This window comes from Talpa occidentalis, unplaced genomic scaffold (genome assembly GCF_014898055.3).
Source record: "Talpa occidentalis isolate TD23 unplaced genomic scaffold, MPIMG_talOcc4v2.1 talOcc4.8, whole genome shotgun sequence".
In the NCBI taxonomy this organism is placed as follows: Eukaryota; Metazoa; Chordata; class Mammalia; order Eulipotyphla; family Talpidae; genus Talpa; species Talpa occidentalis.
This window is the reverse complement of record NW_023605194.1, coordinates 43,781,173-43,807,210: the sequence shown is the minus strand read 5'-3', so window position 1 is coordinate 43,807,210 and position 26,038 is coordinate 43,781,173. Positions and strand designations below refer to the sequence as shown.

The 26,038-nt window shown below is 47.7% G+C and overlaps 1 protein-coding gene across 1 annotated transcript; it reads right to left on the bottom strand.

The window, feature by feature from the left end:
* Window positions 1-5,210: 5,210 nt before the first annotated feature.
* Window positions 5,211-10,524, bottom strand: PRF1 (perforin 1). Its single transcript, XM_037497153.1, has 3 exons — window positions 10,504-10,524; window positions 7,827-8,433; window positions 5,211-6,879 (listed from the first exon to the last, which is right to left on the bottom strand). Exons 2-3 carry the CDS (start codon window positions 8,363-8,365, stop codon window positions 5,751-5,753), a joined length of 1,668 nt encoding a protein of 555 aa, XP_037353050.1. The 5' UTR covers window positions 8,366-8,433; window positions 10,504-10,524; the 3' UTR covers window positions 5,211-5,750.
* Window positions 10,525-26,038: the final 15,514 nt, after the last annotated feature.

Genomic DNA, 26,038 nt, shown 5'->3' with positions numbered 1-26,038 from the left:
AGAGCCAGGAACATCAAGAAATTCCTTTCAGGGCAGGAAAGAGCTTCCAGAAGGTGGGTGAAATCCTGTGGAAGAGGCCTGCTTGATTTGCGTGGGAGCCCATCTAGAGGTGCTGAGGGAGACAGGCTCCACTGGAGAACCTCCACCCTGCCCATCAGCTCCAGATGGCTCTGCGCCTCCACCTTCTTCAAGCAGCACCCCCAAGGACTGACAGATGCCTCTCAACAAACTGGGGTGAGGGCACAGGGCAGAATAGGGCTCACCTGGATTCCAGACCATGCTTGCTGAGCACCCAGGAGTTGCCTTCCATTCTGGGTAGAGGGATAGAGGGGCCATGCACCTTGAAGTTCGAGGCACCAGGACCAACACTTGTGGTCAGTGGGAGGCTCCCCAGAGAGGTGGAACGGGCGGATGTATTGAGCTGAGCCTTGTAGCTCTTTCTCTGGGCCCTGCGCCTGTGAAAACCCAAGTCCTGAACAGTGGGGGACTGCACCCCAAGTTGGCTTGTGAGGTCTAGGAGGTTGCTCTGTGCCTAATTTCTGCAGAAAAGCAGGTGGAGGTGTTACTGGTCATGTTTAGAAAGGGGAGAAGAGGCTGAGGTTATTCACATCTACCTAGTCTTGGAAAGAGTTTGACCATCTTGTCTGAATTATTTTGCTGAACTACTGTATGTCATCTGTTCACTACCTTTTCAGATTTGTTGTTGGTATTGTTTTTATTTTTGCATGTATTTAAAAAATTTCATTTCTTTGCCCACAAGGATGAGGGGCCAGAGACCAGGGTTGAACTGGGAGGGAGCCTTCATGTTCTCATGGTTGGCCCTGCATTCCAGCTGTGCTGGGACCACTGACTGGTCAATTTCCCTCTCTGCCTCAGTTTCCCCATCTGTACAATGGGAGAATAATACTTGCCTGCCTACCTCACAGGGGTGTTGTGAGGATTCATTTGTGATTTTTTTTTTTTTTGTGCAGAGCTTTTGAGCATTAAAAATCACAAAATGTGAATTGTGCCTAACTTGATTTGTCTGTATTATGGGGCAGATGGTAGAGAATGGGTGCAAACTGGGGTCCCTGCTCCTTTGGATAAGAGTGGGTGGGCAGGGCGAATGATGAGCACCTGCCCTTAGCACTCCTGATTCTCAGTGAAAGTGTGTTTTTCAGATCTCCCTTGCCACCCTTGCATCCTGTCACATCCCCAACCTGCCTTACTCTTTCATTTGTGCTGTCCAGGAGTGTCATCTAAGCCCTTCTTTGAAGAAAGCAACCTAACAAGTCAATTTACACTAAAGTGTGAAGGACAGTTGTATCTAGAAAAATGGAAGAGAGTGGAATTTCAGACTGCTAAGGAAGGTAGACCTCTGCCTCCACTTCTTCCTCTTATACCCTCATGCTGCTCTTGGCTCCTTCAGGTCCGGGGTGCTTGAGCACACTTGCATTGAGAGCTGTGTGTAAAGAAACTGTAAGGAGAGAGGAAGGTTAGGCGAGTACTGACCCCAGACTGCTCTCCAAGCTCTTTCATTCAGGATTTGGGTTGTAGTGCTAAGGTCAGCTGGGGATGGTCAGAATGGAACATCCTGGTGATCTCACGAGCCTGGGAAGGAAGGCCTCCTGGGTTATTTCCCAGCATAGCAGGGTCCAAGGATGCTCCCCTTGGCTTCTGAATGAGAGCCTAGAGGCGTGTGCCCTGGTGTGAGTGTGTGTGTGTGCGGGGGGCAGTCTGCACTTTTATGTCTGGGATAAGGGGTCTGGGTAGGGACACACAGATGTGCCTGGTGTGTTCAGGCGTTTTGTAGGGTACATTCAGCATCAGTGCAGGTGAAGTGCCTTGTGTGCCTAGCACGCAGCAGGTAGTCTTGCAGAAATCGTTTTTGGCTCCATAGAGTTGGTTACTTGAGTTATTTGTTCCTGCATCTAAGGAGGCCAGAGAGGTGTCCCTAAATTAGCCACCTGGAGACCAGAGGTTCCTTAAAAGTCAGGGAAGCTTGAGCCCAAGGGGATTGAGCTGGGGCTGGAGAATCAGGGAGATCTTGGGAAGGGCTAACTTGACAGTTTGCCAGAGGAACTCAGCAGGGAGGGGGTGAACCAACTCTCTTGTTTGTGTGACTGAGAAGAGCAGGATTGGGTCTTGAAGCTTCAGGGTAATTGGAGGTCTAGAGTTTGCTGGGGTTCTGGGTAAATCACTTCCTTCCCCAAGGATTATTCATGTGAAATGGCCAACTGATCCTTGCCTTAGTCACGTGATTTGTGGGAAAATAGGAAACATGTGTTTTCCCTCTGCCCCTTGACCTAAGGAGGGTGGACAGGACAGACGCTGGGTTTTGCTGGCATCTGCTGTTCTGGGCCCCGGTGCTAGCTTTTTACATGTACCATCATATTCACAATAGAGAGAAATCTGGAGGTAGGACATTTATAGAGGAGGAAACAAAAGATCAAATAGAAGGCAGAGACCCATTCAAACTAGAGGAGTTTGGAAGAAAGAAGAAAATAAAAATCATGTATAGTCTCACAACCAATGCCCAACATTTTGTTCTATTTCCTTCTCTCTACGTGCCATACTGTGCTTTATATGTGAGCATGTAATGCATTCACATCTGCTCTATGAAATTAGGATCCGGAAGTTTGATTACCCCATCTCTTCATTTACCATGTTGTGACGGTCAATCAACATTATTCTGGTATTTCTGTGAGGGGAGTTTTGAATGAGATTAGCATTTAAATCACTAGACTCAGTAGAGCACATTGCCCTACCTCAGAGTGGAATCTAAGCCAATCAGCTGAAGGCCCAAGTAGAACAAAAAGGCTGACCCAAATGTACAAATCTGACGTGTACTGCTTGATGAGTACATCTCATCAAGTACACTGCTTGATGAGTACACAGATGCATACACCTATCTAACCCAAATCTCTATCATCAAGATACACATCCTTACATTTTGGTTATTTTTTAATGTTAAAATTTATGAAGAACATTTCAAGGAACATTTTCAAACACAAATATTTGGGCAGGTGATACAACTCCTGGAATAGCGAAATACTGAAAATGGCCCCCATTGACTTATTCAAAAAAAGGGATTGTAAAAAATAAGGTCAATAGAAATAGCTCAGAGGACCCTTAGTAGCATGTAGTAGGTCATTGGGAATTGGGTATAGGGAAACTGTCCAGGGAACCCTAGAAGCCTTCTTTGGCATCCACAGGGTTGTGCAGACCTCCTCTCAGGAGAACTGGCACCTTCAGACCCAGCAAGTGGGGCTGCCAAGGCCCACCTCCCCTCTCCAGTGCTCAGTCCCTTGGGCTGCTCCCAGCCAACAGCCAACAGTGAGCACCGCAGGGGCCCTAGAGCCTCGGCTCGGGCTATGTCTGCCCAGTGCAGTGTGCCTGCATCTGCCAGCCTTGCTTGGGCCTCCCCATGGTCTGGCCAGGAGCTCCTCAGAGCTGCCCTGCTCGGTGGGCTCTTCTCCATCTCTTCTTTGATCTGAAGGCCCTTCCTGCCTTCTGCCTCCTCCTTTATGCTCCACAGTGTCTTCTCCACATCAATCTCACACAGCCTATCCCACCCCAGACCCTGCTGCCTGAGACCTGGCTGATGCCCCCTCACTCTTGTCTTGGCCTCTCTGGTTGCTTTCTGGGAAGGTCAGTCTTCTTTCTGGGAAGGTCAGCCTTCTCTGACTGCACTTGAAGAAAGGAACCACCCTGGTTTCCTGTTGTCTATGTGCCGTTCCAGGCAGATGAAGTTGCCTATGCAGGCATGCTCGCTATGCACAGCTGCTGTCCCAAGAACTTGGTGCTGTTCTATGCCATGGTTTTAGGATCTACCCAGCCAGTGCCAGTCTCTCTCTTCTGGAATATTTCTGTAACAGCTATCATAGAAGCAGAGAGAAGCCAAAAGGGCTGGGATTCATGGCATGTTAGAGCCTTCAGGCTGGAAGGACCCTTCACAGTCCTCTGGCCCCCATCCCTGCCAGCTTTTCGGTGGTCCTTCCACAGAACCATGCTCACCCCCTACCACATAGCTCTTGGGCTCTGACAGCAATTCTGATTAGAAAAGCTTTCCACTCCCGACCCCAGGCCGTTTCTTTGTGGCCCTGGTCCCAGGATGTTCGTGGAAGGACCCTCAGCTCTTCCTCTTTAGAACGATAATCAGCCAGTTGGAGGGACCTCAGAGGCCTATCTATTCCTGCTGGTGTAAAGACTTCTTTGGAACATCCTTGCAGGAGTGTCTAACCTCTGGATTTCTCCCCATCTGGAGAACTCACCACTTGCTTGCCACTGTCCCAGGCTCAGTGACTGCCCAGAGACCCAGCTGCCCGGAGCAAAAGAGTCAGGGCCCTGCCTGTCTTCAGTGAGGTTGGGCCCCCAATCCCTACCCCGGGTCCCACCAGGAGCCTGGCTCCTGGGCATGAAATCCAAAGTGGTACTGGGAGTTGTGGCTCCAGACCTGAGTCCTGAGTGTAGGGCAAGTTGGGAGCCCTTGGACCAGGAGCAGTAGCTGAGGTTCTTTAAAAATTTGGCTGGGGAAGTGACTTGCTTTGAAAGTCTTGTAAATCCATTCAGCACCCAAAGAAGCACCTCAGCATGGGGTGAGGAGGGGCTGCAAGCTGATGGAGCCGACTACTTTCTGGCTTTCCCAGGACTTTTAGACAAATCCAGGAAGTCAGATAATCCCCAACCTCCCATTTTCTAAGTAACGCAGCAAGTGTTGATAATATTCTCTGGAACCTCCTTTTTAGGATATTAGCAGTACAGAGCGAGAAGGGAACACCTAATTGGTAGAACAAGAAAGGCTGCTGGCTCCCTTGCTGCTGTTCTGTTTTACAAACCCAAACAGACCACTGTTCTTTTCCCTTTCACAGCCTTCCGAGGTGTTTGCATCTTTGTCAAGATTCACCACCGTCTGTGTGTCTGGTGAAGTGTGTGAAGAGTCACAGCAGGCTCAAGTGAGACTGGCTGCCTCTTCCATGTGCTGTTACCTGAGCAAATTCCTTAATGTTTCTGGTCTTTGGTTTCTTCCTTCGTGATCTTAGACCTTCTTTGGGGATATTGCAAGGTTTGAAAGAGTTAATTTATAAAAGGCATTTCAGTTTGTACATCAAGAGTGGGTAAAGGTGTCACAGACTAAGTGTTGGCTTATTGTTGTGATTATTATTTTAACACTTGCCACTGATGTAGCGTTTTATTGGCCAAGGATAATAAATAAGGAACTGAAGGTGGGAGAGCTCAGATTATTCACCCAAGTCACGTGGCTAATAAGTAAGTGACACAGCAGAGGGTGTAAGCCCCAGGCCATACCTGGTGCAAGAGAGCTGCTACCATCACATCATTTTGTGTGTCAGGTTATGTGTATGAGTCAGGTCAAGGCACTTATGATTCATCTGAGAGGCTAAACTTGGTGGGCAAAGAAGTTAGAGAAAACAGAAGTGCTGGGGCTGCAGGGTTGGATTTAATATGAAAAGGCATTCACCACACTAGAAAGGGTTGCAGAAAGTTCTTAAATGACAGCAAGAAGCTGGGTGGGAATTGCAGCTGCGTTTGTGCAGCAAACACACTTGGTGTGGCCCAGCCCAGCTCATTTCCAGGACCCAAGAATATGGAGGAGCTAAACCAGTTTGGACAAGGAGATTTAGGGCAGACCTGTAAGTTCAGCCACTTGAGTGAAGAAAAAAAAAAGAAGACTGTTTTCCATTAGGCTAATGGGCACTGTCTGTGAGAATCCTGTTAGGCCAGACATTCTGGTCCCCTCAGGCCTGCTGCTCTCACCACACTGCCCCACTCCTGTTTCCTGGAGGCTCCCCTAGACGCCCTTGGGGAGCATAGTCCCTGCAGGTAGCCCCCGTCAGGTGTTGCAGGCACTTGGCTTGGTAGGAGAATTTCAGGTGACCGTGGTTTAGGTTGCAGGTCACCTCGTGTGACCCAGATTTTGGTTCTGTGTCACATGAGCCGAGAAGGTCATCGTCCCAGCCATTGTCTTCATCCCAGACCTGCACCCTCAGGGGCCTCCCCATTTCCAGGACCACATCCTGAAAGTCCAGCGTTGTTTGCCATGTGGGGTTGTTGTCGTTCCACACTGTGCTTGTCTTCAGCTCCTGGTCGCCAAAGAAGGCCTTCACATAGGCGTCTGTTTCAGTGGTCCAGTCTCCCCTCAGGCCTCTTGTCTGGAGGTTCTTAAGCTCCAGGTGTGCTAGTCCCCTCTTGCGAGGACAGCAGCCCTGATTGGTGAGTTCCATGCCATGGCACAAGCACTGGCACGGGTCTTTGTGGCTCTTCTGCTGCCCCTCAGGGCAGGGCCGGCTGCAGTCCCTCCAGCGAGCCCTGTCCAACACATACTTGCTCACGGCCTGCCTCAGGGCCTCTCGGTGTGGGTCCTGTCTCTTCAGCAGCACATGCAGAGGCTCCAAGGTGTAGTCCACAAGGCCTGGGGTGTCCTTCAGTGAGTCTACCCATTGTGAGAACTGCTCAGGCTTGGCATGGTTCCCAAACAGCAGGTCATGCGAGGAAGTGTGGTGCCCACCAACTATGTCACTATAACGTTCCCGGAAGGTCTGGTGGAAGGTGTTTGTTATCTCGTGCTTCTTCTTCTTCTCCTCACAGGCCTTGTATTCTGATGAAGAACTGACCTTGCTGCCTATGCTGACCTCAGCCTCGACAGTCAGGCAATCCTTCACTTCCTTATCTGTCAATCCCTCTAAGACCAGCTCACAGGTGCGCAGGGCCGTGAGGGTCGAGATCCGGCCACCCAGCTTCATGGACCGGATAAAGTGGGTGCCGTAGCTGGAGATGAGCCTGAAGTATTCAGTCTGTGTGGAGTTGTTGAATTCGGGGAGAAGGGCCCTGAGGGCCTTTTTGAATTCAGGGTGCAGTGGGGGATTGTGTACCAGTTGAAAACTGAGAGAGAGAAAAACATCAGGTCCAGGGGGCAGTAGTATTTTCCCCATTTGATAATTCCCTCACTATGGCCCAAGGTCACAGGGAAGTGGCCGAACTAGGACTTAAGCCCAGGTGGTCTGGCTCCAAAGCCTGAACAACTAATCTCTGAGCCCACAGAGAAACCCTTTCTATTTTCCTTCAGTAATAAGGACTTGGCTTAGAAGTTTGCCCTTTCCTTTTCAAAATAAAGTTTTTTTGTTCCTTTTTATTTTCTAATTATAAAAAGTGAAGATACTATACTGATGGTATCTTATAGTTTTGGAAGCTAGTCCTGTTGCTGCGGCTTATTTGTCTGCCACTCAATTGGGCCCTGTATGCGTGGACCCCTGACAGCTCTGGCCACATAGGTGCCCTGGTCTCACCATGGGGAAAAGGTAGCATCCAGGTATAAGAAACCAGAGTGGGTGACTCTGGAGTCCATACATTTCTTGGGTTGAGATCTGGATCCCAGAGGGCTAGGGGTGATTGCAATTTCTCAGCACTAGAGTCCTAATGCCCAGCACAGAGACTGACAAGTCAGACTTAAATAGTGGGTGAAAGGGTGAATGAGGTCAGTGATGGGAGGGACCCAACCAGGTCTCCTGTCTCTGCGCCATCCAGTAAGGACCCCATAGAACTGCCAATGCTCATAGAAGAGGGGGTTATTGGGAAGACCTAAATAGCATCATGTTCTCAGGCACAGCCTGCTGGCTTCCCTCTACCGGTTCTCTGCCTGATCTGGACTACCGGGGGTTAGGGGGAAGGCCATAGGGCACTGTATCACCTGGTGTGTGAGAACCAGGATTGTGGTTTCCTCCTGGTGGAGGCAGTCTCTTAGTTCCCATCCTGCCATTCCTGGGCTTTTAGATCACCCTAAATTTCCCAGCTTTTTTTCATGCCTCCTCAACCCCCACTCCCAAGCTCACCTGTAAAATCGACACTCCACCTCATCCTTGCTGAAGGTGTACTGGTCCTCGTGGGCTTTCTTGGCTGCAAAGTTAGCTTCATCAGAGTGCGCACCTTCCATGGTCATGCGTGCGTTGCTGCTGGGCTTGGGATTCACGTCTAGCCCCACACGCCAGTCATTTTGGATGTTGCTAGCAGCATCCTTGGCCACACCCTCGACGGATTTGATCTCGGCTTTGACTACCTTGCGCTGGCAGACTGAGGACTGGGCACGCCAGTGCGCAAGGGCCAGGGGCAGGCGCTGGAGGGTGTTGTCCTGCAGGACGTTCTTACAGAGGGTGCAGGTGCCATCTGGCCGCAGGTAGTGGGTTGTGTCCACTGGGAAGTAGCCTGAGCGGCGGAGACTGGTCACGTCTACTCCCTCCCCTGCCAGCCACGAGCCAGGCACGAAAGTCTCGTGTTCATTGCACTCAGAGTATGTGAAAGTTTGGCAGGGGGCGGGTGTGGGTGTGGGCAGCAGAAGGAGGAGAATTCCCTGGAGAAGCACAGAGGTGGCCATGGAGCTGCAGAGACAGGAGTCTGTGGACAGAGCTATGGAGGACACCCAACTGCTCCCCCAGCTGTGACCTGTGGAAACCAGAGGGAATGCAATCCCTTTTAATTCACTGAATGTCAGAACTGGAATGACCCTTATAAACCTAGGCTGCCTCCCTCTTTGTAAAAATGGGCCACAGAGAAGTGATTCTACCAAGGACACACAGCCAGAAGGATCTCCCAATTTCATCATTTAAGCCTTGTGGAGATCCAAATTGATGACTTTGTCCTTTGTATCACAGCTGATGCTGCTGGGAAGGTGCTCTGTGTACAGAGAAGGAGGCAGACAGTTGCTGTAGCAGATTTGAGAGAGGGACATGGTAATTCTAGAGAACTCTGGGTTCTGGAAAATGTTATTTTGTTGACCCCAAAACATTCATTTCTCCTACCCTCATGTCTCTCTCTCTTTTAAGATTTATTTATTTATGCACACAAGACCTGGGGTACAGGCCAGAGGTGCAGGGCATAAGAAGATTCACCAGAGACAGAGTGGGGAGCAGAACAGGCAGATTGACAGAAATACACTGCTGAGGGAAGTAGCGGGCAAGACAGGAGAGGTCTGCTGTGCTTTGTGGGTAGATCCCTGGCCAGGGATTGAACTCATGCTGCAGTAGCTGCGGACAGCTTCATGGTACTGAGACTTAACCCATTGCACTAAAAGGGAGGCCCCTTAACTTCATCTCTCTTATTCTCTATCCCCACCCTATATGCACCTTAGGTTCTTGACATAACTGGGAAAGAGGAGTGATTGTTATTCATCCTTATTCTCTCCATTTCCCCTTTGGGGACCTCTTTCTGAGCCTCATGGAAGAAAATCAGTCTGAATTCTAGAATGAAAGTTCCCATATGCCTGTACCCTAAGATCCTGCATGGAAGAAGCCTTGAAGTTTGCTCTCCAGGTCTCCTACTGATGCTCGAGTCTCCTGTTGGTTAGTCCCTGCCACACTGGGATCCTGGCAGTAACTGTGAGCTACCTATTGCCTATAGTTGGACAACAATTACTTAGAAGTGTCTCCCCCAGTTTGAGGTGGCTCTGGAGCCTCAGCTGGGTTTGTTTATAACCTGGAATCTCCTCTTCTACCCCTATCCAAACTGAGTTCCTTGGAGACCTTTCCTCTCTGGCATCTAGCAGAGGCAGCTGCCTCTCTGAGCCCTAGGTTGATGGGGGGCATGAACTCCCCCTGCACTCAACCTGGAGCCTCTGGGCCTTCAATTCAAAGCAGGGTCTTGAATGATGGAATTCCAGGCAATATGGCAGTCCCCTGGAGGTAAACAGCAGAAGAGGAGGCTTTCAAAGGCCCTGGGATCATCCCCTTTAGAAGCCAGCACAGTTTATAACCTTAATCCAAGGAACTTGGTCACCATACTGTCCCTCCTCATTTATCTCCCAGGGCAGTTGTTTTCAGCTTTCTTAGTGACTTAGTCAGCATCTGAAGGGCCAAAGAGACTGTGTACTCCACCCTCTTTGCTTGGTATATGAGGAAACTGAGGCACAGAGTGGGCTCAAGGCTGCCCAATGAGTTAGCCCTGGTGCACAGCAGTCTGGAATCCAAGTCTCTTTCGTATGTGAAACAGTACCTCCTGCCCCATCAGGCTTGTAGGGGCAGGATGGCCACAGTGCAGGTTTTCTGATGCAGCAGATGGGTGAAGGAGAGTCCTGTAGCCCTCAGAGGTTTTCTCAGGCTTTTTTTTGAGCTGTTATATATAGAGCAGCAACCAGGTACACGGCAGGCAGGGGTGCCAGGGGGCCAGGAGGCCACAAGGCCTCCAAGGTGCCGGCAAGTCTTCACTCTGGGCTTCTCTCTCTGTCTTCTGGCTTTCTTTCTCCCCTTCTCTCTCCTACCTCTCTCCTGCTGCTTTTTCTCTTGGTGACTATATCAGTACTACTCCCATGGCCCACAGAAGTAAACAAGTCAGCTTACAACAATGGAACAACTGTAGGTGCCCCATCAGGCAGGGCAATCTTAGTGGTCAGAAGGCAGAAAAGCCTGAAAAACCATTTACCCTACAAGGCTCTTCCCTCAAAGGAGTAGTTTCACACCCATGCTCCTCTGTCCCCACCCAGGGGCTTCCAATCACCCCAAACCCCTCCTGCCTTCCTACCTGGAGTCCTGTATCGAGCTGCTCCTAAACAGACAGCCTAGCTCCTCGCGGGAGGCTTCTGAAATGGTGGTGTCAGCTCCCCAGGCAGGCTCACCACACAACTCATCACCAGGCCTAGTTCACCTCACTTCTGCTTCCTGCACTGCCCCTAGTGTCGTCATGGGTTCCCTTAGCTCTCCCCACTCACACCACCAACCACAATGTCTTCACCTCATCCGGCCCTGCTGACAGCCCTCAGAGGACCAGAGGCTCATCTGCCAAGCAGAAGTGTTGGGGTGTGGGATGGGGCGAATAGATGAGGTTTAGGCTAGAGGAGCACACGGGACCGAGGACTTCAAGATTCAGCTCTGGGATGGAAGAAGAGGCCCGCGGGGGTGATCTCCCTGCACTTGAGCCAGGGCGCTGTGGTGTGAGATGCAAGAGGCGACAGAGGGAAGGCGCTCACTGAGTGGGCTCGGGCTGAACAGCCTGGGCTGGGGCCGGCTTCGGTATCCACTAGCTGTGTGGCCTGGTAACTTCTTTGGCCTCTCTGTCCCAGTTTCCTTATGTAAAAATGGGGATAAAAATAGCTAGACCCACAGGCTATGAATATTAGGGGAGTTACTACATGAGGCTCTCAGAACAGAGCCTGGCCCTCAGTGGGTGTTAGTACATGTGACCATTCCCTCCTTCCTGAGCAGTGGGGAGAAAATTCATGTTGCTTAGACCTCCTTGTCCACTTCCTGCCAACACCTACATCTGGCCCAGCCCAGGTTCTGAGACCCAGACACGGGGTCTCCTGCTCCCCCTTTTTTTTTTTTAAAGAGGCATGTATTTTTATTTATTTATTTATTTATTTGTTCGTTTGTTTGTACATGCACTGGGTACAGTCAGAAGCGCAGGAGTGTGAGAGAATTCACCAGAGCCAGAGCGGGAGCAGTCCTGCTCCCCTTTTTGAAGAGAACCAGAGTCGGTGCTGCTTCCCAGGCTCTTCCCAGCCTTGGCCAGCATTTGCAGCCACTGGTGTTTGAGCTGTAGTGGGACCCCGCCCAGGAGAGCTGTGGGTGAGACCCAGGGTCTTCATTAGAGAGAATGATGGAGCTGGAATAAGTGAAGGGATAATGACCAAGATGTTTTTCAGAATGAGAAAAGATGTGAACCTTCCATTCAGGAAAAACAAATCCCCAACAGGAAGAATTAATAGAAACTAATATCTATGTACAAACTCGTAGTAAAATTTCAGAAATGAAAAGATCTTAACAATAATTCCTCCACCCCCCAATAAATTTCTAAATTCTCTATAGAGAAATGACCATTAAACAGAAACAACAATGGAAGCCAGACAATGAAATAACTTCAAGGTGCTGAGAGGTGTCAACCAGCAATAACTTCAAAGTGTCTACCGGCTAAAAGTATGATTCAAAAACAAGGGTGGAATAAAGATGTTTCCAGCAAGCAGAAACTGACAAGTGTACTGTCAGAAGTCACCCACATGGTGCAGCAGACCTCTCCTGACTCGCCCACTGCTCCCCTCAGCAGTGCATTTCAGTCATTCTGCCTTTTCTGCTCCCCACTCTGTCTCTGGGTGGAGCCTCTCACCCCCATGCCCCCACACCTCTGGCCTACACCCCAGTTCTTCCATGCAAAAAATAAATGAATCTGAAAAAAAGTTTGTAGAGAAGATAAGTCACATTATAAAGACAATAATTTAAAAAAATTACACACACACACACTAGTGCCTTAACAGTAAAGCACAAATAATCCTGTTTCCCCTTTCTCTTATCTACAGATTGTATGGTCAAACTTATAGGTCTTTGTTCAGATAATTTTTACTTTCATGTTTTATTTCTTATAAACTCTTTATTTCATTCTGTTCAAATGTCATGACTGTTTTCTACTCTTTTGAACTTTTTTAAAAGCATTTAAACATAGTCATTTACATTTTATGTATAGTCATGCTAGTATTTAAATTTTTGTGTAGCTCATTCTTTATGCTATTTTATCAACTGAATATCCCCTCTTGGTGGCTTGTATCCTTAAGTGTTTTGCTTATAAGTTTAGATTGTGAGCTTATGCTGGGCTGCTCTTTGTCTGTGGGAATCCTGCAAAGCCCGGGTAGAGAATATTCCTTCAAAGCATGTTTGCATTTACTTTGGTGAGGCACCTTCCAGTTTTACCAACCTACCTATTTATGTTAATTTTTTGGCTTGTCATATATTCTGACCCATAAAAGTAGCATAAATTTGAACTTCAAATGCAGGGAAGGTAGGTCTGTGGCTATAATGTTTTAGGAGAAACTCTGTCCTTCCACTCAGATTTGAGACTGAGATAAGCAAGTGTCTTTCCTGAGTCCCTTTTCCAATAAGTAGATCTGTTTCTAGTTTATCCTTCATTGATGTTATTGGTGCTTTGAGAATTTATTTAGGCTCTATGTGAGATGATCACAGCTTCAAAATTCCCCTACCCATCCCCTCAAGTGCTATTGCTTGTTACTCCTGTGGTCGTGATAACCTTAGGCTCTGGGATTCTGGATACCAAGTGCCCTCTGGGCATCCAGTGGTCTACCTGTTCTTTGGCTTCTACTTCTTGGAATTTCCCTTACTCATTTCCAATTTTATACATGTTTTCTGATACATGCCATATATTTGATCTACTCTTACCAGGTGTTTTATAGCAAGGGAGATTTTAAGCATATTTATTCTATGATATTTGATGTCCCAAATATTATTTACTCAACACATGTTTATTCAATAAATATGGAAGGAAATAAACGTTTATTGATTGCCAACTCTCTGCTATTCTATTCTTTCTATTTTATTCCAAAATACTCAAAAGACTGATCATTTTTTAAATTCATTTTTAATTTTTTTTTATTTTTTACATCATTGTTCACTTTTAAACAATATTTGTTGTCCCCCAACCTCCTCAGGTGTAGTCCCAACAGAGTTTCCTTCACCAATGCACCCCTGCACCATCCACCACAGTCCCCTACTATTTAGAAATGGCAGCCACACACTTCCCTTTGGGCTCCATGGCTCACTCTCTTGATTTTGCACAGCACAGAAATTATAGCTTACAAGACCTTCACATACATCATTTCATCTCCATCTAAGAATGCTGTGGCACACGCAGAAAACTGTTATTCTTAATTATTGCATCTAATGAAAAAATGGAGACCCAGCAAGGATCACTTGTTTAACATGATACACCCAACAAGTGGCAGAGCTGTGACCAAACCCAGGTTTTGTGACTTGAGGCCAATGCTTTCTTAGGAGTCCAGCTCATATACAGCTGCCTAGAAAATACACTTCCAAGTGGAATTCCAAAGTCTGGAGAAATTGGATTTCTAACTCATCAGTGAGCTCTCAATTTTCCGATATTTCTATTAAAGAACAGTAGGTCTGGGATTTCCCTGCGAGAGTGGTGGCCTAGATTATAGAGTTTAGAAAGTTGGTGTGGGTTTTGTGAATGTTCTGAGGGCCGTGCTTGGCCATGCTTGGGAGGTTGTTGACCGGTTACTGGTAGCCACAGGGCTGTGAAAACATGAATGTCTCACTGAGTTCAAATCTGAATGGAAAAAAGTTCTGAGTAAGTCTGAGGAATGACTCTTTGGAAGAAATTGAGCAGTGTCTGAGATGTTTCCATCTGCCTTTCAGCTAGAAAAGTTTATTCCTAACACCCTGTTGCCCTGGCACAATGCTCTGCACACATTTATCTGTATGAAGTCTCTACTAAATAATAATTACCATTATAAATCTCCTACAATTAACCTTCACTATCACCCTGGAACTACTTAATAATTATGATGTAAATGAATCCTCCCAATGAAATCACTCCCAGAAATCTTGAAACTCACCAGCCAAAAAGCCCTTCTTGGTCAAAGCTTGACACCTGGGAGTAGTGGTTGGTAACAGAATCTAAACAGAGCAGGACAGTAAGAAGCCCAGTAAAGACCAGATACAGATATAAGTAGGGGAGAGAAACAGAAAGCAGTTCAAGCACCTCCCTCCCAGAAGAGGGAGCCCTAGAGTTACGAATCTTGGTGAAGAAATCCTTGTCTGTTCTCCCCATTGAGAAGTACAGTCAGGGCCTCCCTGGTGGTGCATGGTGTTAAGATACAACCTTTGAAGCTATCAGCAGCCACTGCAGCACAACTTTGATCCCCAGCCAGTGAGGCGACCCACATGGCGCAGCAGACCTCTGCTGCCTCGCCTGCTGCTCCCCTCAGCAGTGTATTTCAGTCATTCTGCCTGTTTTGTTCCCCCTCTGTATCTTACCCTCCACTCCTCTGGCCTGTACCCCAGTTCTTGTATGCATAAATAAATAAATCTTTAAAAAAAGAAAAGAAGTACAGAGAAACCTGTTTCTTTCACACAGGGAAAGGTCACTGAGAAGGAACCTGTCCTCATTGAGGGTTCCTATAAGAAAATTAGGCTAGTGAGCATAACAGGTCATCAGACATAAAGGTCTCTAGAAAGACACACACATAAAAATAAAAGAAAAAAATTAACATTTCAAAATGAATTAAAGGAATTTTTTAAAAAGTGACCCAATCTATGAAATTAAAATATAACTCTGAATTATAAAAATTCACAAGTGAAATGATTGGAGAAAAGGAAAAATTGAAATGTGCTCATATAAAATTCAGTAAAGTAGTTTATTTCCTGGAAAGAAAAATAATTTCAGAAATTAAAATTAAATAAGAGTGAATACAAGGGTCAATAAATAACACAAATAATATCATAGGAGAAATAAAAGATGCAAAGAGGAAAATTAAAAAGAAATAAACATAATCTGGAGAAGGGGGAAAAAGATGTGAAGAATGCAACTGATATGGAAGACAGAGAAGATCCAACTTGTATCAAAGAGAGCCTGAAGGAAAAAAAAACTCACGAAATGGGATATCTCATCTATGAGAAATAGGATCTACAGCCTGCAGACATGCCTGACTGAGCACCCTCTGTAGCCCGTGCATCTCTGGGACCTTGGGTGCTCTGTTGAATGCGTATCTTTTAAGGCTGCATGGCCATGGGCTAAAGCTTCTGTTTACACATCTAGGAGTCTTCATCCCTTCCTGCCCAGCAGTCATACCTGGTCACTGAATGTGAAAGGGCCTCATAGGGCCCTTTGACAGGTAGCTGCCAGCTTTGTTCATCCTCACCCACTGCTCTCGCTTTAGTGAGATGAATTAGGAAGCTGAGCCTGTGATCACCATGTCCTGATCCTGCAGAGGGTCTAGTCATTTGGTCTGCTTCCAGGCCTTTCTGACAAAAGCATGTTTTAGGCTGTTTAGTTATGGGCAGCATCAGCTTTCTCACTTGAATAGTGTTACAAAGGATTTTCAAACCCACCCATGATCTCATTTGGTAATTTATTAATAGAGCAGAATCTGCACTAAATGCCGTCACAATAACTGTTGACATGTGCCAGTCACTGCTAAGCATTTTGCATATAGTCACCTTCACCACATTTTGATAAACCAGCTCTGTGATTTTCTTATTTTGCAAATGGGGAAACTGAAGCTGGGGGCGGAGCTTAAGAAATGGTCCCAAAGTCTCAGAGCTGGTAAATGACAAGCCAACATTGCTACCTTTCCTTTAGCCCTTCCAGATCCTGCATCTGACAGGGACAAATCAGGGGCAGTGCTTGGACTCCCCTGCCAAAATAGTTCATGTCTGAGTGGAGGTATAGACTACTGAGGTTGAAGAGAAGGAGGTGGAGTTGGGCTCTAGGGCACCCCCAGTTGGTGTGGGTGCTTTGGACAGGAAGCTGGGGAACTTGGGTTGCAAATCAAATCTTATGTACCTATCCACTGTGACCTTGGCCAAGTCCTGTCCTCTTTCGGCTTTCAGTTTCCCCACCGGAAAAACTGCTGGAATACTAGTGGTCCTCATCACACAGCTGTTCCATAGCAGCTTAACCCTTCCCAGGAATCATCAGCTTAATCTTTGTAGGATCTCTCATGGCTAGATACCTCTATTCTTCTCATTTTATAGAGAAGGAAGGTAAGATGAGAGGTGAAGTAATTGTACTAAGTCACCTAGATGTTTAGTGGTGGTGCTGACTCGAACCTGGCCCAATCTAATTTTGGGCCCCTCTGGGGTCTTCTGTTCTGTCTAGGGTCAGGGGAATAATTCAGATTAAGCAGGGCAGGACATCCCAAGGACAGGCATCCTCTGTGGGCAATCACAAATCATCTCAGCCAGAGACAACACCCCAGAAGCCCCCTCTTACTTGAGAAAGGATGCCTCCACTTTCTTGGTTGCTTTCCCTCTTCTGGACCCCAGGTACTACCGAATCCCCCCCCCCCCTCAGGGCTCACCTGGATTGTCTCCGATCCTGCCTCCAGGTGCTCTAGTCCTAGGCAGGGCTGAGCAGAGGGAAAAAGATGGAGCTCAAGGCCTGCCCTTGTACTCATGGATGTGAGTCTTCTCCTACACAGGCATGCTTTCAGCCCCAGTACCTGTTGGAGGATAATCCTATGCATCTTTTCCTGACCTGTTGCAGCTTTTGTTCTCAACTATCTTTTCTGAGGATTTTCACATAAAAGTGGCTCTGGACAACAAGATCTTATTTCTCTCCAGACAGAAGGCGGATTTTCTTGCCGTTTCCCTGGGTGATGATTGGGCGGTTTGCTCATGGACCCCTTCTAAGAATGGACTTTCCTAAACTGGGGTTCCTCAACTGTGATACCAACCTGTGTGGGCACAACACCCACCTGGTCTAACCTCCAACTTGGCCCAGTGGGACTTGGGGGGCTCAGGAACATGCAGCTCATGCTGCCTGCTATGGTCCTCGGTCCTTGGAGTCTGGAGCCTTCTGCCAGGAAACTATGGATTATCCTACAGGGGTGACCGCCAGACCCTTCATAGCCCCTTAGTGTCAGGCCACATGGATGGTGCTGATAGAGAACGCATTCTGGGAGAGGAGGGCACAAGAGTCTCATGGATGCTGCAGTGAAGGGAGAATATAAGAGGACCCACGGGCCTGGTCACAATGCTCTCTCCCAGGTGGTGCGAGAGGGATTGGGGAGGGCAGCAGGAGGGAGACAGGTGGCCCTAATGTCACCTGGGCTGCTCACGCTCCTGCATACAGTCAGAGGCAGGGTCAAGGGTCCCCAGAGCTGCTGTATAGGCCTGGGAGCACGGGTTGCATGGCAGCTTTCTCTCCTCTGGCTCCCGCGTGACTGACAGCCCACATGACCCTGGGCACTAATCTGCGTCTTGTGTCTGGCTGTCTGGACCATTTTCACTCTGACAGTGTTGCACGGAAGTCACTCCCGAGGCCCAGGTGCAGCCCCCCCAGCGCTCATACCTCAGTCAGGCTCTTAGGTCACTGGGTGTGGCTGCCTCAGGCCAGCTGCTTTCTGGGGCCTGTGGTTGGAGAGGTATGTGGGCCTATTTTGAACATTCAGGGGAGGACAATCACTCTGAGTGGGAGGATGCTTCCTCTTGGCCAACTGGAGTGGACTCAGGGACTCACATAGCTTGGGATTCCTGGTTTTGTAACCTGTAACCTGCAATCTAGAGTCCTTTTTTAGCTCATTCTGGTTTTGGTTCTTCACAGTGTACTTTAATTCTTCAGCACTTTGCTCTCTCTGTGACCTTCCTATGGCAGTCTGTACCCCTCTGCCCAAGGCTCAGCTCCACTGTCCTAAGTAGCCATGCAGGGTCTAAGTCAAGGGCCCTCAGAGGGTTGTCTGAACCTGTTCCCATCCCAGAAACCTCCCAGCTTCCCAGAGCTGACTTGGCTAATTGGTCCAGCGGACTGGCCAAAAATCATATCCAGGAGGCCTGTGGAGGGTAAATGTAGGGTGGTACAGGGCCTGGCTGGCCTCAGCTGCTTGGAGTTATAAAAAGAATAGAAGTGGCTGTGGTGGGTGGGTGACTAATGGTGACCCCTGAGGGTGTCACCTTCAGCTGTTGGGTGAGATGATGTGTATCAAGCCTCACACAGTCCCAAGACAGGCATCCCTGGAGGCTGGTACCTTTCGCACTATCTAGTTGGGCCTGCAGGGGCCATTTTTACCGAGATCCCGGCCTTAAGCAGAGACCTGCAGTCTCCTGAAAGCTGGCAATGAGTCCAAGGCACCTTGGGGAACCATTATTTGCTATGAGAAACCATTATGAAGCTAATAATTTGGTAAGAACTGATGGGCTTGCAGAACCCATAGAAGGTTGGAGAACATGGATTTTAGTATCTAAAGAGCAGACTCTGAGACCCAGCCCTGCCACTTATTGTGTGAGCTTTAGCTGGTTACTTAACTTCTCTGAACCTCAGTCTACCCACACTGATTACATGAAAAAAGAGTAAAATAAATTTTTACCTGACTTTGTGTCCTAAGGTAGGGAGAAGTTATCCCTGGCTGGGTCATGCTCAGAATATCTAACCCCGTGAAGGCTGAGCTGAAGGCACTGGCCCTTAACAGCAGCCTGCCACACTTCACAAGCATCATTGTTGTTTTGTTGACAGGAGGAGCTCTGTCCTTGGGGACCTTTTCACTCAAGTCTGGGTCCATCAGCCATGGTGGTGTCAGTCCTCTTGGGCACTCTTTTGGAGCTGGCGGGGTTTGCTTTGCCAGCTCTATGCTGCCGAGTCTGGCCTGCAGTTCCCCACACTGTGCCAGGTAGATACTTCTTATGTGATCCCTAATCCCATACACCCTCCCTGATGATGGAGCCAAACTCTTAGAGGAACCATTTTGCCAGCTGGAGAGAACTGCTCGTTCCGTGTGGAGGCGCAGGGAGGGGAGTTCAATGCCATTCAATGCAATACACACCCAATGGGTGCCAAGCTCTGGTGGGGCAAAACCAAGTAGTATGTGTCTTTCTCTTGTTCGTAATAAGGGATACCCTTATTACGGTATCCCTTACTGGGTTCTGTGCCAGGTACACAGCTGGTGCTCCATAAATGCTCGTAGCCTTCTCCATGGCCAGATGGTGGGTAGAGGCCTTTCCCTCTTTTGGAGGACATGTGAATGGCAGCTTTTAACTCACAATGAGTTAGAGCTGGGGCTTGAAATCTCTGTGCAAATGGAAGGCAGGAACTTCACAGGCAAGGCTGGGGTACCCATGTTGCCCCCCATTTGAAAGTGGGTGGATTAATTGATCAAATGGAGATTCATATCTAACGGGTGTGCCCTCTTAGTGGGGGCAACAAAGGAGACTTCTCCATCCCTCAGGGTGTTATCGTTTAGGGGCTGAGCAGGAAGCAGAGCTGCCCACAGTGCTATACGTTGCCCGGTCTGCTCCTGGCTCTAAAGTTTCCGGATGTATGTCTGGTGTCGTGGGTGCCCATCAGAGGTGGTTCACAGGTATTTCTAGTCTCATTTTCCAAATTTAGAAAGAGAAGGATCACAAAAGGACCATAGCCCTGGAGCAGTGCTGGCCTTGTGTGAGGGGAGAGAAGTCTCCATCCCATGTGCCCTTTTACTCAATTTCACAACAGACTGTTCCCTCATTCCACTGAAAATACATAGATATAAAATAACAGTCTCAGTTGTTAGAAACCTATCATATTAAGATGTATATGTTTATATTATATATTTTATAAAGAGATAAAGTTCTATTCCCATATAATTATGAATTATAATTGTGTTATATGTTATATATGGTATACATTTTTTATGTCATAGTATATAATTTATTATATATTTCACAGTATATATTATATAAATATATAGAAATGTAGATTATAAATATAAAATATGTAAAAATATACCTTAATAGGTATATTTGATGAATTTCAAAAGACAAAGAATACTATTATAAGCTCCTCCTATTCCATATCCTCAAGTTTTCACCCTTTTGGGCACTAAATATCCTACTATACAACCATGGTTGACTCACCTCAGTGTGAGTGAGGAATTTAAAAACAGGTTTTATTCTCACCAGCTTTCTAAATCCTAATTCTGTGCCTGCCTTATCACAGAACCTTCCAGTGACTGCCGAGAGCCCTCTGCACAGGCCACACTCTTCCCCAAGACCCTGCTGGCTTCAGAAGGGGGCCTCTCAGCACTGCTCTTCCTGCCAGTCCCTCAGCCTCTGCTTTCCATCCTGGTCTCGTTTCTGATCCTTCCACCAACCATGCAGTTCCTTGTGCCTGAGATGCCCTCCCCTTTTTCTCTCACCAACACCTGTGCCTGTAAGACTTGGCTGAGAAATCAGCTTTATTCAAAGATTGGCCTGGTGTCCCTCCTAGGCACACTCACCATGCCTGTGTCTACTCCTCACCCAGCAGGTCACCCCACCTTGGCACTCCAGACCCCTTGCCTATGGCCTTTCCTAGGCAGCAAGCTCAGAACACACAGACTGCTGTGCCATGGTCGCCTCTGGACGCCGGTGTTCAGCACACGCTGGAGAGACATGTCCAAGTGATGGTAGAACTGAACATGAGTTGGAGGTAGAGAAGGAGAATCTGTGTCTTAGGGGTGAGGGAGTCAGTCCTCTGACTGGTTAGAACCAGACGGAGAAGCACCAGCTCCAGCATTTTGGAGATTTGGCCCATTTTAAAGGTTGGCATCACGCCTGGCTTCCCAGCCCCAAACCATTCACTCCCCTTTCGCCTTCCTCCTAGAATCCCAGTTTTGTTCCTCTCCTATGAGCTACCCTGGGCTTCAAGGAGGGCCTTAGCCCTCATCAGGGACAGCTGCATCAGGGACACTGAGTCTTGAGGGTCAGTTGCTGCAAAAAAACCTTTATCTGTTCTTTAAAAGGGGCACAGGAAAATGCAGAATTCTGTAAGATGAATGTCCTGGTTTTGTCAGAGATTGGAAGAGAGAAAAGAGAAAAAAAGAGTGGAAACTATTTAGAATAGAAGCTGGCAAACCTTTTCTGTAAAGGCTAGGTCATAGGTATTTTAGTCTCTGAGGCCATACTAGCTCTGTAAAAACTACTCGACTCTGCCTTTGTAGCAGGAACCAAAAGAACATATAAACCAGTGGAGGTGGCTGGTGTATTTATAAAAAGAGCCAGTGGGCTGGAATTGGCCCCGGGGTTCCATTGGCTTACCCATCATTAAAAGACAATTCAGAGGCATCAGTCAAATATAGTGCATGGACTTTGGACCTAGAGTCTTAAAAAACAGAGTTAAATTAACAAATTGTGACAGTTGGAGAAATCTGAATAATGATAGGGTCTAAGATGGTTTTAAGGAGTGGTGGTTTATTTTGTTACATATGACAAAGACATGGTTTTTGTTGTGGATGTTACTTTTGTTTGTTTGTTTTTTAAGATTTATTTAGTTATATAAGAACTGGGGTACAGGTCAGATGTGCAGGAGGGTGAGAGGATTCACCAGAGACAGAGTGGGGAATAGAACAGGCAGATTAATGAAATACACTGCTGAGGGGAGCAGAGAGACAGGAGAGTCTGCTGTGCCATGTGGGTTTCTCCCTGGCCAGCTGGGATTGAACCCTTGCTGCAGAGGCTGCAGACAGCTTTACAGTGCGGTGCTCAACTGCCTGTGCCACCAAGGAGGCCCTTGTTTTTGCCTTTAAAGAAGATAGTCTTTATTAGGCTGAGTCTAAATTGGACGTGATGTTTAAGACTGCTTGAAAATAATCCATAGCGTGGAGGAGAAGGGATCAAAATAAAACAAGACTGGGGCCTCCCCTGGTGGCGCAGCAGTTGAGCACTGGGCTGCGAAGCTGCTCGCAGCCTCTGCAGCGCCAGTTCGATCCCCGGACACCAGCGAGGGTCCCACATGGTGTGCAGACCTCTCCTGCCAAGCCGCTGCTCCCCTCAGCAGTGTGTTTCGTCGGTCTGCCTGTTCTGCTCCCCGCTCTGGCTCTGGTGAATTCTCTCACCCTCCCACACTTCTGACTGTACCCAGTGCTTGTATAAATAAATAAATCTTTAAAAAAATAAAAATAAAACCCATAGGATGACAGTGATGAAGCTGGATTATGGTAAATGAGGGGCTAGGGGGCCTTCTTTCTATCCTTCTTTTTTGGTGCATGTTTGAAAATTTGCATAATAAAATCTTTAAAGGTTAAAAGGAGGGGACATGAAAGAACTCCCTCTTCCATCGCCTCTAGTCACTATTGCAGCTGGTAAACATATGTTGCTGGCACTAATGCAGCCATTTTGTGGCTCAGTGGGGACAAGCCTGGAATCAGACTGACCACCAAAACTGGCAGAGTGGAAAGAGGAAGGAACTGGGGCGCTGGGTGATTTTGTCAGACTGTCATATTAACCACAGCAAGCCTGGTTCAGTATTCAATATTAAGTAGGCAATACTTGAAGCCGTGATTAATTAATTAACTATATATATTTATGCTTGTGTGTAAGTCATCTGATTTAGACAAAGGAAAAGAATGGAGGTCTGGCTCCCCTTGCTGCAGGATGCCACCCACAGCATTGAAGAGGTCATCAGGATTAGAAGAAAGGCTTGTGAGAAATGGGTTCTAGCTCGATTTCTCTGGGTCTGTCTGTCACAGCCAGGGGCTCCAAAAAATGGAAGAGGTTTCTGCTTTCTCTCTCATCCCCCTTGAAACCCAAAAGGTCAATGCCAGGGGCTGCACTGGACTAGAAGGATGCTGATGTTGCAATCAGAGACCTACAGTTTCAGGAGACAAAACGCAGACAGAATTCCCGGAGGACAGCTGGCCTTTCTGGCACCCCTCCTTATAAGGATCAGGGGGCCTCCTCTTCCTGATCCCCTCAACACGTAGTAACCACAACCACACAAAGTCCACACAGGGCACAAACAGCATTGTTTCTAACTGATCTCATGGCTCAGCCAGTCTCAGGGGTATCAGCTGTTCTGTAATGCATGACAAATCACTGTGGTTAACTTAACCCGTCCGGGTCTGCTGGATACGTTCATTAGACACTTGCCAGAAAATGTGCAGCAGGAATGCTGGGAAAAAGGATAGAGGTCATGCATAGTCTCTGGTTCTTCAGGACACTCCTGGAGCTCTTCCCAGACTTGAGTTCAGATACTGCTAGAGTGCAGGCTTTGGAGGCTGGGGTGGAGGCAAGGGTGGTAGCCTTGAACTAGGAGCAGATTACAGATCCTCAGGGAGTTTTTTTCTCAGTTGTAGTTTGGCTTGATTTCCAAGGCTTTGCTTAGAACAGTGATTTTTAAATTGGAGCATGCATTAGATTCCCTTGCAGGGCATGTTGAGACACAGATTCTTGAATTTCTACTGAGTAGGTCTGGGGTGAAGCCTGATAATTTGCATTTTTAACAAACACCCAAGTGATGATGATGATGGTGATGATGGTCTGGGGGACAAAGATTTGAGAACTTCAGGCCTTGAACTTCTTAGCAGGACTGTGGGATTGTGGTTCTCAGGTAGTGGGAGGAAGTGATCCAAACTCACCTTTTTCTTCTTTTTCTCTTTGGGTTGAGATGGAACTCAACCATGAATGGCCATTGGGCCTTTGGTCGGGGATGGGGGGGATGGAATAGGGGGTAGGGACCAAGAACGGTGATGCTCTAAGACCACCTGACTAGGAACCAGGAGACTTGGGGTGCTATCCCGAATGATCTCACTATGTGGCCTTGGGGGTGTCACTTCTGTGCTCTAGGCCTCAGTTTACCCCTTTGTAAAATGAGCAGATGGCACTTTTGGGGTATGTATTACACAGTTTTCACAACGAAAGATTTCTAAACATAAAAAAGGAAGCAGAAAACAAAATGCACTGGGTGACCTCTTAAGGGGAAGAGGGTGTTAGAATCTCCTGCAGATATGCGGTATCCTCAGAAGCCTGGGGTTGGAATTCAACTTGGGTGTGATGGGACTCCGATATTTCCTAGCTGTGAGCGCTGGGGCAAATTCGCTTCATCTTGAAGAGCCAGAAAGTAGAGAAAAGGATACTACTTGCAAGGTTATTGTGGGAACTGAAGTAAATATGTGAAGTAGCTGGCCAACAAGTAGCAGCTATAAGGATTGCTTTTGTTATTTTTACAATCTTTTCAATATGTTGGGGAACAGAACAGCAACTCTTTTCTGCCATCCCTGGCCTATTGGTCACCTTCATGTTGACGGTAGTATCAGGATTTACAAGTGTGTGTCTCAGGGTTTCCCCAGAAATGATTATTCTGAGACTTGCCTAGCAAATTTCCATGAACTGTTCCTTCTCCAATGCCCATTCGTTTGATTAACTTAACTAATATTTATTGAGGTCCCACTAAGTGCCAAATACAGGACAGGCACTGGGGACATAATAAGGAAAAAAATCCAGACAAGGTTCCTGTTTCTTATGGAACTCATTGTCTCTGTGTGTGTATGGGGGTGGAGGTAGAGTCGGGGGGTGGGGGGAGGCAGCAGATATTAATCTGTGAATCACACAGAATTAATGAAAATCAACAGTGCAAAGTGCTGTGAAGGAGAAGATAGAAACAGTGTAACTAAAGACAGGGGGGGTTTGACCTAGTTGGGAAGCCAGGACAGGCTTAGGAAGTCATGACTGGCAAAATGTCCAAAGGGTGAGCCAGGATTGACTGGGTAAAGAGCTCCCGAGCGTGGAACATTTTGGGAAGAGGGAATGGCCTGTGCAAAGGTCCTGCAGCAATCTGAGCATGGTACGTATATGGAGTTAGGCTGGAAGGATGAGAAGACAGGAGGGTTGGGATCCTATATAGACCTTTGTAGACTGACTTAGGGAGTCTGGTCTTTGTCTGAAGAATAACAGAAACTTTGGAGGCTTTATAGTGGAGATTCCACATGATTACAGTTTTCAGATATCTCCTCTGGATGCAGTTGGAGAAAAGATTGTAGGGGACAGAGAAGAGGGGGCAATCTGTCAGGACAACTTATTGGCAGCGTTTCAGTGAAGGGATGCCGGCAGCCTGAATGGGGCAGGGAGTGTGTTTGCGATCCAGGGAAGTAGCTGTATTTGGGAGGCCCTTTGGAGCGGATCCACAGGACTTGGAGGTGATTGGTGTGGCTGGTGAGAGAGAAACCCAGGTGGCTTTCTGGCTTCCTAGCCGGGTGGTGGCTTTCACTGAACTGGGGTGGAGTTTCTTTCTCCTCTCCTGAGCATGCAAAGACCAGCTGACCCCTGGTCACATAGGGGCTTATAAAAAAGAGACTCTCTTTGTGTGTTTCAGGACAACCTGTAAGTGATCAGCACAGCAGCTGGCACTTAACAAATGACAGCCATCTGCCAGCAGCCCCCTGAACTGTGATAACTCTGTGCTCCCACTGTGTCACCTGTGACCCTCCCCCCCCCAGGGGCTCCTGGCCCCTTATCCCAGACACCTGTCTCACACTGACATGCTTGCTTCCCTAGAGGGTGTCTGTGACTCTCTCTGAGATGGGGAGATTTTGTTGTCTCAATCTCAAACCACCTCCTCTTCACCCTGGAAGGTGGAGCAAGGGAGAGAGAGTGGGTGCTTGGGCTCCAGAGGTGAGGGTAAGTCACCTGGGTTCTGAAGCCGGGGTATCTGGCCCTACTTTAAACTAGCTGTGTGACCAGAGACAAAACTCTATCCCTCTCTAGATGGGGCTGGGGCACTGCATTGGAGGCTGTCTCAGGGCAGCGTGTTTCCAACTCTGGGGTTTTGTCTAAGCTCAAAGAATGTGCTTGAGTCCAGCACTGCCTTC